General features: G+C 52.7%; 1 protein-coding gene and 1 long non-coding RNA gene across 2 annotated transcripts; one reads left to right on the top strand and one right to left on the bottom strand.

Moving 5' to 3' along the window:
- Nucleotides 1-2,133: 2,133 nt before the first annotated feature.
- LOC118921269 (uncharacterized) lies at nt 2,134-2,788 on the bottom strand. The gene is made up of 2 exons (XR_005028262.2): nt 2,542-2,788; nt 2,134-2,295 (listed from the first exon to the last, which is right to left on the bottom strand). It is a non-coding gene; the product is annotated as an uncharacterized LOC118921269 (long non-coding RNA).
- A 473-nt stretch (nt 2,789-3,261) lies between these two features.
- Nucleotides 3,262-15,943, top strand: ZBTB24 (zinc finger and BTB domain containing 24). Its single transcript, XM_036902936.2, is given in 8 exon segments — nt 3,262-3,377; nt 3,698-4,680; nt 7,043-7,210; nt 7,712-7,795; nt 8,435-8,518; nt 13,596-13,677; nt 14,412-14,974; nt 14,977-15,943. Coding segments are annotated over 7 exon segments (2,115 nt in total). The 5' UTR covers nt 3,262-3,377; nt 3,698-3,725; the 3' UTR covers nt 15,156-15,943.
- Nucleotides 15,944-18,803: the final 2,860 nt, after the last annotated feature.

Below are 18,803 nucleotides of genomic sequence, written 5' to 3'. Positions count from 1 at the left end.
AATGGGAGATCTTGCATTCTTAACCAGATACTAATGTCTGCAGGCGTCCTCAGCCTATGGGTATGAGAGTTTCCTTTAGCAATGAAACCAAAACTTCATTGCTTCAGTGTCCTCATCTTTCTGAAGTACCCCCAAGTATTCCTGGGGTTTCCCAGACTGTCTCCCAGGCTCCATCCAGAGCAAGTCCACACCCACCAGACAGCTGCCATCTCCTGGGAATCATGCCTCTAACATGGCTTCATTCTGAGAATTCTGTGAACCCAAAGTGCTGTCTTCTGAGCTCTCAAACCTCGTCTGTCCTTGCTCTGGAGCTGCCGAGTTCTACACCGACGTGGGGTGAATGTCCCCTCTCTTTCCAGGGAGAAGCTAAGTCTTTGAGTTGAGCAAGGGACCAGCTACCACTGATTCTCCCTTCGCATACCTCTCTCCACGTGGTCCCTTCCTGCAAGTAAACCTGTGCAGCAGAGCCCTGGGTGGGGAGTGGGGAACCCAAGTTCCCATAGGAACTTATGACTCCGGACATTCCAGGCTCCAGACGCTTCTGTGCAAGTCCAGTCAGTCACACCTAGGGCCCTATTTAGAATGACTTCTGACAGGGTTACCGTTTCCAGGCTTGTGCCAGATATCTCATTGAATTCAGACACGTTGCATTTATCCTATCAGAAGAGTCTCTTACCCAAGATCACAGAAGCAGTAGAATACAGACTTAGCCCAACTCCAGAGCCTTCCCACTCCCTTCACTTCCTACAGTGTGATGGCATCAGCGTTCCTAGGGCATTTCATTGACCAGAGTCCTTTGCCCACTCGTGCTTGTGTGCACGTACATGTGTGTTTGTGTGTGGGGGTGTGCACTTTATAGAAATATTAGAGAAGACTCAGGAAAACCTTGGGAGCCTGAGACCCCCACATGCACTCACCCCCAACCTGTAATGTTTGCAAGTTGTGTTTTCTTTAGCAAGTTAGAAAAGTGTCCCTAATAATGGAGGCTGGCATTTCTGCAGTGAGAAAGGTGAACATGCATCATTTTTCCTCCTTTTTAGAAATTATGCTTGCATATTGTAAATATTCCATCAACTCATGCCCAGAATTTGATGAAAGAATAGTCTGCCTAGGTGTCCAGGGTCTCGTGTCTAGATTCATTTTTTTGGCAGGTGGATGTCCAATTATTCAGCACCATGTGTTGAAAAGACTGTCTTTGTCCGTTGTCTGCTTCTTTGTCAAAGATCAGCTGATTATATATATTAGGTGGCTTCTCTTTTCTGTTCCATTTCCATCTACTTGTCTCTTCTTTTGCCAGTGTAACACTGTCTTGATTGCTCTACCTTTATAGTGAGTCTTGAAGTTGGGTAGCGTCGGTGCTCAGACTTTGTTCCTCATTGTGCTGCCTGCTCTGGACCTCTTGCCTCTCCATAGCAACTTTAGATTCAGGTTGTCAATCTGCACAAAATAACTTGCTGGAATTTCGACTGGGATTGCACTGAATCTATAGATCAAGCTAGAAAGAACTGACATCTTGACAATATTGAGTCTTCCTACGCATGAATATGGAATATCTCTCCATTTATTTAGTTCTTTGATTTCACTGATCAGTTTTATAGTTTTCCTCATATAGAAATTGTACATATTTTGTTAGATTTATGCTTATATACTTTATTTGGGTGCTAATATACATGGTATTGTGTTTTCAATTTCAAATTTCACTTGCTCATTGCTGGCAAACATGAAAGATTTAAAATCATGAAGGCCTGTTGAGGGTAGACAGCTGACTTTAACCCAAACATTTCAAGAAAGTCAATGTGGATCCTAAACAAAATTGCCTTTTATAAAGGACCAGTCTCTGCTGCAAGTGGCTGATGCTGCGAGATTCTCCAGACCCATCCCCCTCACGGAGCCTGTGCTCTAGCGGACAACCACCGAGTGAGGACGCGGCTTAACTCAGGACTGTCATCGTCAACCGCTGGTTAAGGACCTGTGGGGGCCCGTGTTTCCACTGCAGTTCTCGCGGCAATGCAGTCAACTCCCCGGGCCGGCCGCTCTTCCTGCTGGTCCGCAGGGCCCCCATCCCACTGACACATCCCATCTGAGCCACAGACACGGGGTTTAGAGGCAATTCAGGACAATGGGAGAACCTCAGAGAATGAGCCATTTTTAATAAAAACGAATACATTTTTAAAAGCCAGGCTGGTAATTACACCTCCTGCTTCAAAATTTTGGAGGCTACAGATGGCATGCCGGCATCTGTAAGGGGGTCGGGGTGGGGGATGATTTATACGCTCAGGTATCGCCGCGGCAGGGCTGCAGAGAAAATGCTGGAATAGTAGGGGGAGAAGTCGCCGGGCACCGGAGGTGGCGGGCGAGGCTGGGCCGCCCTGGGGACTCTCGGGTGAGCTGCAGGGACCGCCACCCCCGAGACCAGGCCGGCGAGCGGCAGGACGGAAGCCTGAGCGGGAAGTCGCGCGGGACGCGCGTTCATGCCGCGTCGGGCGCAGGGTGAGCGGCCTGCCCACGGCCACGGGCCCGGCGCGTCCGCAGGGGCGCTACCTCGGCGTCCCGGTCACCGCTCTGGGAGGCGGTAGGCGTGAACCCGCGGGAGGCAAACGCTCACGGCCGTTCCCACGATCTCGGACTGGACGCGGAGGGCCAGTCACGAAAGGGCGCCCGTCCTCACTCCTCACGCCCTGGGACCTTGATGCCAGCGCCGCGTCCGGCCCGGAAGGCCTCACCGCGCAGCCCTGGGCAGCTAGCCGCGCTCACGCACAGACGTCCACGCCCGCGCGGCGCTCCTTCCGACCCCTCAGGCCCCGCCCTCCAGACCCCGCCCCCGGCCCTCAGGCCCCGCCCTTCTGAACCCTCAGGCCCCGCCCTTCTGAACCCTCAGGTCCCGCCCCGCCCCGCCCCGCCCCGCCCCGCCCCGCACTTTAGGCCCCTCCCCACAACCGGGCACTTTAGGCCCCGCCCGCCGGAGGCGCGTGCTTGGGCCACGTGGTCCGGCGGCGGCGCGCAGGCTACCGGGGCGACGCTTCCGGGTTGCGGCGGCGGTGGCGGCGCAGAGGCGGAGGCGGGGGTGAAGAGGACCCTGCGGCGGGAGCGGAGCTGAGGGTCGGGGCGGGCCGCCGGGTGGGTGGCGGCGATCCGGGCTCCGCCGGGCCCGCCGTCCGTGGGCCCGGGACCCGCGGCCCTGCCCACCCCTCCCCAGCCTCCCGGCTCCCGGTGCGGCCCGGAGGCCCGAAGGGGCGTCTCCCGCGCCCGCCCCCTGCCCCGCGGGCCCCGCGCAGCGCCCGGCGGCCGCCAGAGCACCCCGTGCCGCCCTCCCGGCGGGCCCATGCGCCCTGCGTTGCCGCCTCATTGCAGCCGCCCCGGCGTTCCCTCCTCCACGTGTACGTTTCTGCCCCCTCCACGCTTCCAGACAGAATGGCTAGTGATGTATGAAGTGACGATCCTGCCTCCCAGCCCGCTATGGAAAGTTAGTGCTCAGAAAGGCTTTGGAGCTGCTCCGTCCCAGTTCCTTAATTTTACAGAGAACGCAGACCCTGATTGGTAACGTGGGTGTTGGAAATTCACCCAGGAGTGAGAACCCGACTTTTTAAAGTGGTAAATGGTAAAATTCAGTTAATGACGTGACTAGTTAGCCGCCTTGGGTTCGCGGTTGACCTTGATAGACGATGCTTCCTCCTCAAACCGTGTTTTCTTATTTCAGGCGCAATACTTCCTGGCTTCTAAGGAAAATGGCAGAAACCCCAGCCGAGGCTTCCGGGCGGCTTGTGCTGCACTCCGACGCTCACAGTGAGGTTGTGCTGGCCAGGTTTGAGGATCAGAGGAGGAAAGGCTTTCTCTGTGACATTACTTTAATCGTGGAGAACGTGCATTTCCGGGCCCACAAAGCCTTGCTTGCTGCCAGTAGTGAATACTTCTCAGTGATGTTTGCTGAGGAGGCGGAGATCGGTCAGTCCATTTATATGCTGGAAGGCATGGTGGCCGACACGTTTGGTGTCCTGCTGGAATTTATCTACACGGGTTGTCTCCAGGCCAGTGAGAAAAGTACAGAACAAATCCTGGCTACCGCTCAGTTCCTGAAAATCCACGACCTGGTAAAGGCTTACGCGGACTTTCAGAATAATCATTGTTCCCCAAAGCCGACAACTTTGAACACGGCGGGTGCTCCAGTGGTTGTTATTTCTAATAAGACAAATGATCCCCCAAAGCGGAAACGGGGAAGACCTCGGAAAGTCAGGAGTTTGCAGGAGGGGAGATCGGAATTGGCCGCCGAGGAAGACATACAGCTGAGAGTGAACAATTCAGTTCAGAATAGGCAAAACTTTGTGGCCCAGGAGGGAGACAGTGGCCTGCTGAATGACCAGCTGCCAGGGAAAGAAGTGGAAGAGTCTGTGTCTGCTGGTGAGCCAGGCAGAGCGGAGGAAGTGCCGGCTGAAGACGACGAGAACTCTGACCCTAAGACCCAGGATGGGCAGGAGGGCCAGAGTCGGTGCGGCAGGCGGAGGCTGCGGAGGTCCATCAAGCTCAAAGACTACAGACTTGTTGGGGATGAAGATGACCAGGGCTCCGCCAGGAGGGTCTGTGGAAGGAGGAAGCGCCCTGGCGGCCCCGAGGCCTGTTGTAAAGACTGTGGCAAAGTGTTTAAGTACAGCCACTTTTTAGCCGTCCACCAGAGGAGCCACACAGGTAAGTGACACTTGCGCAGCCTACTGGGGTGTGCTCTGGAGTGGTGACGGTGTAGCTTCCGTTTGTTGTTGAAGCGCACGGCTGCTGCGCCCAGTTCGGTCCTCACAGCTCACCCCTGAGACACGCAGCAGTACCTGCACTGTACGGATGAAGAGACCGAGTCCTCAAAAGCTTCAGTAACTTGCCCAGGTCGTCCATTTAGTGACAGAGCCGGATGTGAACCAGGTAGCCTGATTCCAAAAGTCCTCTTGGAGTTGTTGGTTCGAGGCTCCGATGTCTAGGTACCAGGCTCCAGCCAGATTTACTCTGCCCTCTGATTTCTAGAACAGTCCTCGTCTTGACCATGGCTGCTTTTGCCCAGGTCTGTCTGGACAGCTTTCTCCCTCAGCCGTCTGGCTGTAAATGTCGTCTTCTCCCGTTGGGCACCTCCAGCCCAGCACTGGCCAGTAGACCCTTTTGTGAGGTGGCTCTGTATCTGCACTGTTCTGTATGGTGACCACCAGCTACATGGGGCTGTTGTGCGCTTGGCATGTGGTGAGTGTGGCTGAGGGACTCAACTTTTTATTTTCATTCATTTAAATGACATCCTGTTGGACAGTGCAGGCCAACCCAGAAATCCTTCCTCCTTTGAGCTCTCTCTTACGCACATAACTCACTCTGTGTCAGGTTGGGGTGGAGCTACAAGCCCTCAACTTATTTGGGAGCTTCTGTCTCCTCTCATCCTGCTGCCCGTTGTCATCTGACCCAACAGCCTGTAGCCCTGCAGTCCCCAGCCTGGCTGCACAGTCACCCAGCAGCCTGTAGCCCTGCAGTCCCCAGCCTGGCTGCACAGTCGCCCAGCGGCCTGTAGCCCTGCAGTCCCCAGCCTGGCTGCACGTCCCAGTCACCGAGGGAGCTTCTAAAAGCCCCAGTGCCTGGGCCCCACCCCCAGAGCCTCTGATTTAATTGTCTGGGGCTCTGTAAATGTATCAGTTGAGAACTCTGAATTTAGTTCTTTAAACAGAGACACCTGGAAAGTATTTGTTGCGCTGCAGTAGAGGATAGTTTAAAGACATACAGTTCTGTGAGCTCAGTTAAGGAAAGCAGCACATAGGATCTGCCCTTTTGCCCCCAGTATTCTGAAATTTTGCAGTGAATCAATTTAGTGGTCTGTTTTCTTCCACTTGGGTGGATACCAGTAGATCCACTCAGTCTGGAAATTTCTCTTTCACTTCCAAGTGAGTCTCCTGATGTTCCTCGTAGGTGACTCTCCCCCGGGTTGCTCTGCTCTCTCTCCGGGATGCCCGCCGTTTGGATGCTGTGCCTCCAGGACGGTCCTCTCACTTCGTCCTTTCTCCTCTTTTCCATCACTTTTTGCTCTACTTTCTGAGACTTTTCTACCTTAACTTTCAATTCTTACACCCTTTCTGTTTCTACTCTTATTTTTTTTACTTTTAGGAGTTCTTTTTCTCTATATTCCCTTTTTTATTAGGCTCCTCTTTGTGTTTCACCGTGTGGCATCTTAGCTCTGAGCATGTTAACAGCAGTGTTCGCTACTAGGCCTCAATGTGTCCTTCACCTTGGGCTGCCCTGTGCTCTACAAAATGCTTTCTCGTTTGTTTTGGTATCTGTTTCAACTGCTCATGGCCTTTCAGTGGTAATTTTTAGGAGTTCATGTATAATCATATGTTCAAATGGTTTGCTAAAAGCTACTGACAGCTCTGGATGTTGAGAGGCTGCTAGGTAACGGCCTCACAAAGGGCAGCATAGCCGGACCCCCCCCCCAGCTCCTTGCTGCTGCCTGGCGTTGCCCTTCCCTGTTCTCCCCTGGGCCCTTCACATTCCAGGAGGGTGTCCCGCTCCCCCACCTGGAGGCGCTCGGCCTGGCTGCTGGGGTCTAGAGCAGGAGGAGGGGGGAGGCTGGGTGGGGCTTCATCATCCCGAATGGGAACTTGGACTGCCGTCCCTGTGGCAGCCCCACCCCACCGTGCCTGGAGACCTCTAACCTGGGCCCCCCAGTCCAAAGATCTTTGCCTCGCCCTCTGCAGACAGCAGTCCCATCTCCTGTCAGGGAGGCGCCTGGTTCCTTGGCCGCAGGGATCCAGTCAGGGGTCTGTCTGCCTTTGAAACAACTGCTGCCATCCTCCTTTTCAAGGCCCTGCCCCTATTTTCAAAGGTTAGGGTGCCGCCAGTTCCTGAGCCATGCGGAGGCTTCCTCGTAGGTTGCGTCATTGCTGCTCACTGCTGGCACCCAATTCATTTGTTCCAGCTCGCCCTGACCACAGGTCTTTTAAGAGAAAGCCCTTTCTTATCATTTTAGTTTGGAGGAAACGAAAGTATGCAGATTCTGTCTTACACCTTGCTTCTGGGACTCTCATTCCAGGGGAGCGACCTTTCAAGTGTAATGAGTGTGGGAAAGGCTTTGCCCAGAAGCACTCGCTGCAGGTCCACGCCAGGATGCACACAGGCGAGCGGCCGTACGCCTGCACCGTGTGCAGCAAGGCGCTCACCACCAAGCATTCGCTGCTGGAGCACATGAGCCTGCACTCAGGTAGCCGGCTTGCACCGCAGGGAGGACCCCTTCCCAGGGTGGGTGCTCCTGCCACCTAAGGGGTCTTTTCTCGGCCTGGTGTCATTTCCCACATGATGTCACTGAAACACAGTGGACCTGCATCCATTGGACCATAGTTTATAGAGTTGTGCATACAGTGAACCTTAAACTGGGGCTTAGAAACTGGCTGCCGGGAGTTCAATATGCAAACATGTTTTGTAGCCACCAGAATTTAGATTTGTTTTAGTTTGGGCCCCTTTGGGGGAAACTCGAATTCTCCATTTCCTCCACAGTCTCCACCACTCCCTATTACCTTGCCTGCCTTTGCACAGCCATGTCCTGTGGTAGACCCCGAAGGTATTCGGGTTGCAGGTCGCTGTGTCATTCGTAGAAAATGTGGACCTGGGCCCAATGTAGTATCTACCTTATTAATGTGCATTTTCATTCTTTATAGTTTTTTGCATCTCTTAGTATGTTTGTTTGTTTTTTTTTATTTGGCAGGACAGAAGTCTTTCACCTGTGATCAGTGCGGAAAGTATTTCAGCCAGAAAAGACAACTAAAGAGCCATTACCGAGTTCACACAGGTGAAATAAAGGGAGAGAAAGCCTGGGTCGGTGGGCGAGAGATGCAAGCGCAAACCATTTCTGAGACATTAGGTTCATGTTGTAGAAGATAAGTTAGTTTTTAGGGAAAAGAGTTAAAAAGCAAGCTAAATTAGATGTGCTTATGTTATTCCCTACTACCTTTTAATTTATATTTAATTTATGCTACAGTTTAGGTGCCATACCCAGAAACCCCACAGAATTGGTCCCTTTCAGAAGTGCCACTTGACCAAGGGCCCCAGTTGACAGAGCTGTCACCGCCCAGAGCTGTCACCGCCTCCGCCCACCCGGCACTGCCCATTGTCCGTCTTTCTCTCCTGCCAGCTGATAGGAATTGAAGGGGGGTTGGGAGCGACATCTGAGCTAACCTGGCCACCGTCGCACCAGAGCTTCGAGGGAAGGTGGAGATGATGCTTAGGGAGATTGGAAAGGTCCCGGCTCTCCTGGGAAGCAGTGAGGTTGAGACGCGTAGGAGAATGTTAACTGTTTCCAAGTTAATAAAGAACGTTGTTTTACTGAAGTGCCATATTTCAAGTGGTTATTTTCCAGGGAAGTGCTTTAACAGACCCCTGAGGCATTGCAGGGACATAGGCACTGACACTTTTTTATTGTTGCAACAAGGCCGCTCACTGCCGGAGTGCGCTCACTGCCATCGCAAGTTCATGGACGCGTCGCAGCTGAGGAAGCACCTGCGAACCCACACAGGTGAAGCCGCCCGGCCTCCCTCCCGGGCACGTGTTCTCGGGAGGTGGGTAAGGGGAGTGATGTGCTCCGGGCCCTCTCCTCAGATGTGGGGGGAGCTTTCTCAGTAGAGCATTAAAAGCTTGGGGTGGATGCTGTCAACACCGTTCTGCAGAGGTCACGTCTGTAGGTCAGCAAAACGGAGGTCATTGCTGGGCACTAGTCGCACGTGAGAATTCGTTGCACACCACAAAATAGTACAAGTCTGACTGTTAATTTACATCAGCACTAAAGATTATCAAGATGACGTTTTAGAAAACGAAGCATGTGAAGCAGGTGACATAGGCTCGGCGGGGTTTTGCCCTTGGCACTGGGACCAGTGCTTAGACCTGAGGCGTCCCGTCCCCAGGAAACCGGCTTCTACATGAGGAGGAGGCGGGGCCTCCCAGGGCAGGTCGGACTCTTCCATTTGAGATCCGAAAGGAGCAAGCGTGGGCCTTTTAGACCTTTTGGTGATGAGCCCTTCCTGAAAGCAAAACTGTTAGATTTTCTAAGAGAAACTAACTAGTGTGGGTTGGTTATTTGATGCTGCTAAATTATCTACTAAAATCATCTAGCAGATTGGTTTAAACACGTTTTTCCCCTTAAAGTAATTTGCATTCTTAAATGTCTCATAGGGCATGAGTTTCATAAACCTGGATCTCTATGCAATCTTCCTATAGAAGTTATCATTAAGAGGTTCTGTGTAACATGATTCACCCATTTAACACACATTTACACAGCAGGTTCGGGGACTGCGCCCTGTCCTGGTCCTGAGGACGCCATAGGCAGTGAGACGGACAGAGCCCCTCACCCCAAGGGGCCAACGTCCTAACAGGAGAAAAGCACGAATGACTGACATGGTGGGCAGGCCAATCCCAGGGTGAGGGGACCATGTGGGAGGGGAGCCGCCCTCTTGGCAGCTTACCTGGGGGGGGGGGGCTTGTGTAGGAGGGCCTCGCTGGCGAGGTGACATCCTAGGTGCAGGTCTGGCCGCCACAGGAGTGAGTGAGTGGTTGTGGCTGTCCAGAGAGGAGCACCTCGGGTCAAGGGAGCCGCGGGTGCAAAGCCCCCAGACAGGAGAGATTCTGATATGATGAGAAACCCCAGGAGGCAGTTGTGGCTGAGGCCAAGCCAGGGCTGCAGGAGCAGGCGGGCCCGGGGTAGGTGGGCCCCCAGGGCTGTGGGAGCAGGCGGGCCCGGGGTAGGTGGGCCCCCAGGGCTGCAGGAGAAGGCGGGCCCGGGGTAGGTGGGCCCCCAGGGCTGTGGGAGCAGGCGGGCCCGGGGTAGGTGGGCGCCCAGGGCTGCAGGAGAAGGCGGGCCCGGGGTAGGTGGGCACCCAGGGCTGTGGGAGCAGGCGGGCCCAGGGAAGATGGGGGAAGGTATCCCAGAGGAACGCCCTAGGCCTTGAAGCCAAAGCGCTGGCTGAACAGGACGTGGGAAGAGGTGCTCCCAGACAGGAACAGCCTGAGGACGCGAGAGGCAGGCAGCCAAGGGTCCCAGAGAAGAGCAGCGAGGGCAGGATGCCAGCAAGGGAGAGACGGGTGGTGAAGCAAGGGCTTGGGGCTGCGTTGGGCAGACGGGAGGCAGGTTCGGGTCTGTGCGTGCAGAACTCAGGCAGTCAGTCCCAGGGGGGTGGCCAGAGGGAAGGTTCTGGAATGCGCAGTGAGCAGGCCCTTTTGGGAGGAAAGGCAAAGGCCTTCCAACCGAGAAAGTGGAAGGAAGAGATATTGAGAGGCTTTTAGTCTGGGAAAAAAAATAGTCACTGCATACATGACAGTGTGTTAAAATCCCACATGTAAAAGTGGGCATCCCAACTGGGCAGGAGACAGGATAGAAAAGGCCAGTAGATGTAGAACATGATGGTAACTGCATCGGTCGTCAAAAGAAAAGAAAAAGGCATTTCTTTTTGCCCATTAGATTCGCAAATATGTAAGGAAATGGCCGTCTTTTTATTCTGCTGGTGGGAATATAATTTGGGAACTTTCTGGAAAGCACTTTGGCAATGTGTATAAGAATGTAAACTGCCCAGTTGTGAAAAGATATTTGCATAAGGATTCCGTCATAAGCAAAATTGTTTGTAATGTCACAAGTCTAAAAATGTCCTAAATGTCTACCAGCAAGGGGATAGTCAGGTAATTTTGGACCCAGACACGCAGTGGAACACAGCATACCCTTTGGAAATGGTGGTGTGGCTTCATGTGACGTCGTGGACCTGCGTGACTGGACAGGCCCATAGTGTCAGGTTGTTTGCTCGTATGTGCACACAGGTGTGTAAAGACGTTCATCATGATGTTAACTAGCCGTCTCAGGAGGTAATTTGGGGTGGCTTTCACTAATTGGACTTCTCTATTTTACTTGAGTTTTTTAGAGTGAACATGGGTGGTTTTTAAAGAAAAAGCAGCTGTTCTAGGAGTTACCGTGTATAGCACTGGATTGCTGCTAGAACGCGAACTGGAGGCAGGCTGGAGGTGTCGTGTGCCTGCTGGGCCTGGCGGGGTTCCGTGGGGCTCCCGTAACCCAGAAGGCTGTTCGGGTTTCAGCCAACCGTGGTGGGAAATCGTTCCAGGCGCTGATAGCCGGAGTAGTGGGAGCGGGAGCCGCGGGGCCGGGTGGGGGCTCACACTCACCGGAGGGCGGGGTGGGCGGCGTGGGGAGGATGCGGCAGGCCAGTGAGGAGAGGGTCCGCGAGAAGGCCCTTGAGTCACACATTCCTGCTGCCGCCCCAAGGGTCACACTTGAGCCCTGCCCCGTCCTTTGATCGCCATTCCTGATCCTCCTCTGGCGCCACTGCCACCCAGCTGTCCCCTCCCTCCTCCCGCCGTCTGCCTCCCGTGCCTCCCGGACAAGCCTCAGCACTTGGGGCGTGGGCCATTCCCGGCGCTCTGCCTGCAGCCCGCCTCCCGTCACTCACACGGGCAGTGTTCAGGGCTTCCTCACGTTGCTGTTGTGCTGAAGTGTGCCCGGCCGCACGGGGCCCCTGCCCGCGGTTCCAGCTCTCTGTGGCCTGGGCCCCCCTTCAGCTCCACCACTCAGTGCGTCCTCCCCCCTCGTTGTCCGACCCTCCGCGCCGCCCGCTCGCCCGCACTGGGTCCCTGCCGCTCGCCGGACGCTCGGTCAGACATGGCCCGGCGCTGCCGGACTGTGCATGTGTCATCTGTCCTCAGACCCACGTTCCTGCTGGGCGGGGGTCACACGCTTGGTGCCTCTGTGTCACAGCTCTGCGCTGTTGCTGGTGTGTCAGTGCTTTAGAACTGAGAAAACTGGAGAAGGAACGGGTCACTCAGTTGAGGGCCGCAGAGCTGTGTGACCAGAACAAAAAAATCAGAACCCGGAGGAGTAGGAGGACTTTCCCCAGACACCTTGGCTAGGAAAACTTGTCTTCTAGCCCGAGGATGTTTCTGGAAAGAATCCATGATTTAAATCATTTGCTAACAAAAGGATGTTCTGCGGTGTTGTAAACCCTGTTAGTGACAAAGTCGTCAATGACAGAGTCAGCATTGTCCTGCATGTTTCCTGCGCAGGACTGCACGGCGGTGTGCAAACAGGGCAGCTGCTCTGCGTTTGACCCTGGAGAGAGGGCAAGCCCTGATGGGAGTGGGCGCCGGCTCTGGTCTGGAAGCTCCTGGCGAGGCCAGCTTTTGGCCTTTGCAGGGGTGAGAGGTGCTGATGCGAAGGTGCGGGCTCCCCCAGGTTGTCAGGCGTGCCCCTGCCTGGGCGGCGCTGCAGGGTAGTCCAGCCTGAATGTTCCCAAGGGCTCTGTGAAGGGGGCGCTGCCTGGCAGCCCCCGCTGCAGATGGCACTCAGCCCTCGCTGTACCGAGCTGAGGGGGGCTTTGCTTTATTCTTTCCTTTTTTAAAAACTCCTAGTTCTGGTGCTTGCATCAGGGTCGCCTTGTCAGCCTGGCCCTGGGTGCACAGGGTGCGGATGAGCACCGAGTTCGTGCTGCTGGGGCAGCGGGAACTCGTGGGGGAGGGGGGTCCAGAGCTGCTGCGTCCTCTGTGTGGGCCCTAGTTCCCATCCTGCGAAGTACGTGCATTCGACAGGGACTCTGGGGGCAGTGTGCCAGTCACTGGGGGTACTAGGAGTGGACCACCCTACGTAAGAATGGGGGACACAGGTAAGTGACATGTGTGCAGCGTATGAGGTGGGGATAGCATGTGGGAAGTGGACTACGGGTGTTTGGGGCGGGAGGGGGGACAGTGTTCTCCTGGTGATGACGCCTCGCTGGTGACGTGCCACCTGAGCCGAGACGTGGAGGCTGCGTGGCAGCGACCCGTGCTGGAGACATGCCAGGCAGAGGGCATGGCGACCAAGAGGCTCAGCAGGGCTTGCTGGGGCAGTGTCCAGGGACTCCAGGATGCTGAGAGGCTGGGCCGGGAGCAGGGGGGAGTGCCTGCCGTTAGGGGTTCTGGGGTGGGGTGGGAGGCATGGACAGGTCCATGACTCCTGGGCGGCCCGGGGCTCTGGCTTTTACCTCGGGATGGGGCCGGGGGCCCCTAGAGTGCTTGCGGCAGAAGCAGGAAATGATCTGACTGCCTAAGGGGTTGCTCTGGTGCCACACCGAGTGTGGGTGGCAGAGACACAGGGACAGAAGTGGGGGCACCGGAGGGGCTGCTGCAGAGGTGGTGGCCCACACCAGGGCGGCGAGACGTGGTCGGATTCTGGGCACATGTGGAAGGGGGATGGAAATGTGGGTAACAGCTAAGTCCGCCCGGCGCTCGGGGGTCCTTCCAAAGGTCGGTGGGGCTGCACGCCTAACAGTGAGTCTGAGTCTGACGTGGCGGCTCGGCGGTGGGTGCTGTGTCCCTTCGCAGCCGCTGCCTCGCGGCCTCCTTCCCCGCTCGGCCTGCAGGGGGCAGCCCGCACCTGGCCTTCTGTGTCCTCTCGGCCCCGGCACGCCTGCTCAGGTACGCGGCCAGGTGCTCGGTAAGGTCGAGTCACCCAGCTTGTTGGAGGTTCAAGGAGTGTTTATTGCCTTTTTTTTGTATTGTGAAACTGAGGAGTGTTTCTGCTTTTTGTTCTGTGTTGAGTGTTTATTTCTAACCTTTCCCTCGTGTAGGTGAGAAACCCTTCACTTGTGAAATCTGTGGCAAATCTTTCACGGCCAAGAGTTCTCTGCAGACCCACATCAGGATCCATCGGTAACGTTTCTCACGTGGGGTCGGCACCCAGCCCTGCCGCGCGGGACGGTGACATGTTACCTGCACAGTCCTGTTCCCCACGTTGTTGTGCTGGTACAGTGTTCTGTGTACTTTATTGTTTTATTTTACCTTATTAATAAAGAAATTCCTCACTTAGGCAAAATCAGGAGAAATGATTCTGGCCAGCATGCTTTTACCTTATCGGTTTCATTTTTCCTGAATTTTGACTTGACGTTGGGGTCCAAAGCTTACCTCTCCAGTCAAAAATAAATAGCAAATTTAATGTTTTCTGAATAAACGTTTTTGTTCACACAACTTCCAGATTTTCTTTAGTAGTTCTAACACATATAATTAGGAACTACTCAGATACTTCATATTGAAAATCATAGACATTTATTTGGCCGCTAGAGTCTGAAAAGCGGCTTTTCGTGTAATAGATAAAAAGGTACTTCCTTGTCTGAAACACGTACCGTGGGATCAAAGTCCCATTCCATCCAGCCCAGCCCCGTCCGCCTCCCTTCCGCCAACACCTCCTCTGCTTGTGTCCTTTTAAGATTTGAAACTCACGCCCAGGGAAGCTGTGACTTGCTCCAAGCCCTTAAGTTAGTAGGAAAGCCCTGACTTAGGACCCAAATCGAGTTCATCTTCCTCTCTTCTTGCACGCTTCTCCCTAAATAATTGGGAAGCAATGCTTAGGTCTTTCTGTGTCTCCAATGAAGTGTCCCTTCTTGCAGGGGAGAGAAGCCGTACTCCTGCGGTATATGCGGCAAATCCTTCTCCGACTCCAGCGCCAAGAGGAGGCACTGCATTCTGCACACGGGCAAGAAGCCCTTCTGCTGCCCCGAGTGCAGCCTGCAGTTCGCCCGCCTGGACAACCTGAAGGCTCACCTGAAGGTCCACAGCAAAGAGAAGCACGCGCCGGACGCCAGCAGCGCTTCCGGCAGCAGTAGTACCGACGAGGTCAGGAATATTCTTCAGCTGCAGCCGTACCAGCTGTCCACGTCTGGGGAGCAGGAAGTCCAGCTGCTCGTAACTGATTCCGTCCACGACATCAGTTTCGTGCCTGGTCCCAGCCAGGGAATCAGCATCGTCGCTGCAGAGAGCTCCCAGGGCATGACCGCGGCCCACGCGGCCGACCTCACCCTGCTCACGCAGCAGCCGGAGCAGCTGCAGGGTCTGATTCTGTCGGCTCAGCAGGAGCAAACAGAGCACATTCAGAGCCTCGGTATGATTGGAGGCCAGATGGAGGCCTCACAGGCCGAGCCGGTGCACGTGATCACGCTCTCCAAGGACACCCTGGACATCTTCTCGCCCATCAAGAACAAGCAGGGGCTCCAGCTGGCTGCGGCGTCGGGCCCTGCTCAGCAGCTGCCACTGCCGCAGGCGCCCACTGCCCCGCCGGCCCCCCACCCGGGGCCCCAGCCCGCACCCCTCGGCCAGGAGCCCAGCTGAGCGCGCCGTGTCCCGCAGCCACGTGAAGCCAGCCGTCTGCAACGCTGCTCACTGTCCTGGAGACGCGACAGTGCCTCCTCCCGGCCACACGTGCGTGTCCACGTCTTGCCCCTGCGCTGGTTGGGACGTAGTGTCTCAGCGTGGACGGATGGGTTCCCTTCCCACCCGCTGCATCTCTTAATAGAGACGTGGGTGAATCTTCCTTGGGGGCCTTGATGTGGACTTTGGGTAAGGATTAAATGCCCACAGCATGGGCTTTGGTCTTGCTGACCTTTCCGGCTACATTTTTTATTTCAGAACAAAGGGAATCGTGTTGGGTGAGTGGAGCAGAAAGGTTAGTCTGCTGTCAGCCTCTTCAGCAGGGCAAGTCTGGGGAGTCCGTCAGTAACTTCGGTCCCCTAAGACGGAGGAAGTCGCTCAGCATTCACTCTTTGTGAGGGACAGGAGGGTCCTAGTGCCGTGTAGCAGGTAGATTCAAAGACGTGTAAACTACATACTATTTTAACTCAGAATTCATATGACAAGAAACCATAAGCATAGAACTGTTTTTTAAATTCTGAACTCAGCTTTTTTCTGAGAAACATGGATTCACATATATTTTTTAAAAGCAGGTCATTGAAAATTTAAATGTCTGATTAAAGTACGGAATTGGCTCAAGACACCACGAATGAATTATGAATCTCCATCAGCAACGACACTTGATCTTCTTGATGAAGTTAACGCTTTCTCAATTATCTTGGAATATAAAATTTTATTCAGTGTAATTTAAAGTGTCAAATACACTACTGAATTCTAAGTGATCTCTGAAAATGTTGATCTGTGTATTGTGTCTGATAACTTTCTGGAGATGGGACCTTATATAAACTTTTTGCGAAGTAGGTTAAATTCCACAAACTTGACACGTCATTTTCAAAAGTAAATACCTTCTAGTCTCAAAAATAATTTGAGCCTCAGAGACTTAGTAGCCAGCATGTGTCTACAGATGGATGAATTTTAAATAATGGTCAAAAGATAATACTATGTTTGAGTTAAATTTTCAACTCTAGCATATTTTATTGAATACTTGGCTTTCTGTCAAACTGGTAGAGGATATTTGAGAAAAGAAGGTAAGTACTAGTATTTAAAAATTACTGTAATGCTGGTGGAATGTAGGGGTGGCTGACCCCAAAATTGACAGGATCGGCACATCAGTTACTTTCATATTTTAGAGTCTTTGTTTTCTACCAGAACCAAGTAACTTTTTTGGAGGTTCAGGTAATAGAGAATTCTTCAGGTTTGAGAGGAGGTGAAAGCATTTTTTTTTTTTTTTTTACATATTTGCCAAGCTATATTTTATTCTATATAATTCACAAGATTTCCTGTCTTATCTGTCAACTGAGATAAAGTTCAGTCAGGCCTCAGCAGGGCCAAGATAAAGGCTTTACAAATGCAGTTTGACCGGAGTGTTGTTTCAGGTTCTTGACTTAGTCATTGAACTTTATTGTTACCTGAGTCTTAAAATGCAAAGTGTTTACCACCTTTTCAGAACTTACAGGCCCACATTTCCTCCAGAAGATACATAGTATAAAAGTAAATTTTTAACTGCTCACTCTGGATAGCTGGATAATTTTGCAGGAAATAGGGTGACTTAACTCTAAGTTAAGTGTAACTGGCTTTATGACAGCCTACCTCTGCGTTATCGAAGAGAAATGTAAAATGAGCCACATACATAATTTTAAATTTTCTGGTAGCCACAGTAAAAATGTAAAAAGAAAGAGGTATAATCAATTTTAATAAAAGTTTATTAATACATTTACCAAATACTATTTCAACTTGCAAGCAAAATAAAAATTAAGATGTTTTACATTCTTTTTCTCATACTAAGTGTTCACAATCTGGTGTGTATTTTTACACGCTGTGCAACCTCAGTTTGGATGCTAACATTCATGGACATACTTGATCTGTATTTAGAGTTCATAAAATTTGCAGTTGAAAACCTAGATTCACCAGATTCAAGTAGTTGCAGATATACTTAATTTTGTTTCAGTAACTGAAATGATCAATTTTAAAATTTATATTAAAATTAATTAAAATAAAAACCCAGTTCCTCAGTTGCACTAGCCACATTGCATGTGCTCAGTAGCCATACGTGGGATCCTGTGTTGCACAGCATAGGCCTACCTGCTTCTGGCTTGAGAGCCAGTCTCAGCCATAAAAATACCTTCCAGAAGAGTTCTGGGTTATTTGCTGTCAAAGGGAAACAAGAAAATGATAGTCTTATAAATCTCGCCTCTCTTCTGTGTCCCAAATACACGTTCCACCCCTTTGAATGAAATCACGGGTTTTAAAGGTCAGTGATTGTGTACCCAAAGGAAATGTCATGACATACAAATACTTCTGTTGTGTCTTTGAGAAATTGCTGGCTCAGTGTTTTACAACTCATTTTGTACTAAACTTGCACAGTCTTTCAAATTGCTTTAACAAGTGCAGAAACACAAAGCATCCTTCTTGGGAAATAGAATGCGATGCCTCCAGGCGCCGTGCGTGCTCTGTCGCTCTGCAGGATGAGTGCTGGCTCTCGGGGGAGGGCTGGCCACCACGGTGTGTCCTTGTCGGTGCGCCTGCCCCTGTACTCCGCGCTTCCTGCAGTTGGTTCCTAGTTGTCTGTCCTGAGCAGCCGGTTACATCAGCACGAGATTCTCATTACAAGTGCTCACGTCTCGGTTTTCACAAGTTGGAAGAGTCGTACTTGCCACATGGAGTCTTTATTCCGGCCGGGAGTGGAGCCAGGAGCCGCGGGTCCGTCTCAGTGCCTCTCGGCTCCCCGGGTGTCCTGGGATTTGCCCAGCGCCTGAAGCTGGGGGACCCAGTCTCTGACCGTGGCTGGCGCATTGGCCCGCTAGGGCTGCTGTAACAGAAATTGGTTTTCTTGAGTGGCTTAAATAGCAGAAGTTTCTCACCACGAGGAAGTTAAAGTAACCAAGTCCAGGTGTTGGGACTGGCTTCTGAGGCCGCCCGGCCGCCCTTTGCTCCGTGTCTTCACGTGTTTTTCCTGTGCGCCCTACTCTCCTTGTGAGGACACCGTCATGACCACGTTTTAACTTAGTCGCCTCTGTAAAGGTCCTGCCTCCAGATGAAGTCACGTTCTGTGATCCTGGGGGTCAGGATGTCAGCAGGAGTTTGGGAGGGGACACAGTTCAGCCCTAGCGCCTGGCTGCTGGGACGAGGAGGGAAGCAGCCAGGGTCTGAGATAAGCCCGTAACCCATGGGGAGTGCAGTTGTTTTTCTTCGTGACATTCCTATGAAGTAAGTAATACTACTGTGCCTATTTTACAGATGAGAACATTTGAGGCCCAAACACAACTGAGGCAGGGGCTGCCTCTCCCACCGTGTTGCCTCACCAGGTGGCTTACCATCAGCCTGTCGAAGCTTTAAGCCGGATTTCTCTTTAGATATGATCTGCTTGACGGAGGACAAACTTCTGACTAAAATTGAGGGTCGGAAATTTTAGCACACAACCATAAACTTTTTACATAAAATAATAACAGTAAAAGTTAGTCTTTCTCCTCCAGAAACATAGTAACTTGCATATTAATGATCATACTAGTACTTCACTAATATTGATTTAAAACTTGATGGGAATTTATCAGTTGGATAAAAGTTACTGGAAAGGGGAGACGCCTTTACTAACATGA

This window comes from Manis pentadactyla, chromosome 12 (assembly GCF_030020395.1).
Source record: "Manis pentadactyla isolate mManPen7 chromosome 12, mManPen7.hap1, whole genome shotgun sequence".
In the NCBI taxonomy this organism is placed as follows: domain Eukaryota; kingdom Metazoa; phylum Chordata; class Mammalia; order Pholidota; family Manidae; genus Manis; species Manis pentadactyla.
This window is presented reverse-complemented; position numbering and strand designations above follow the sequence as displayed.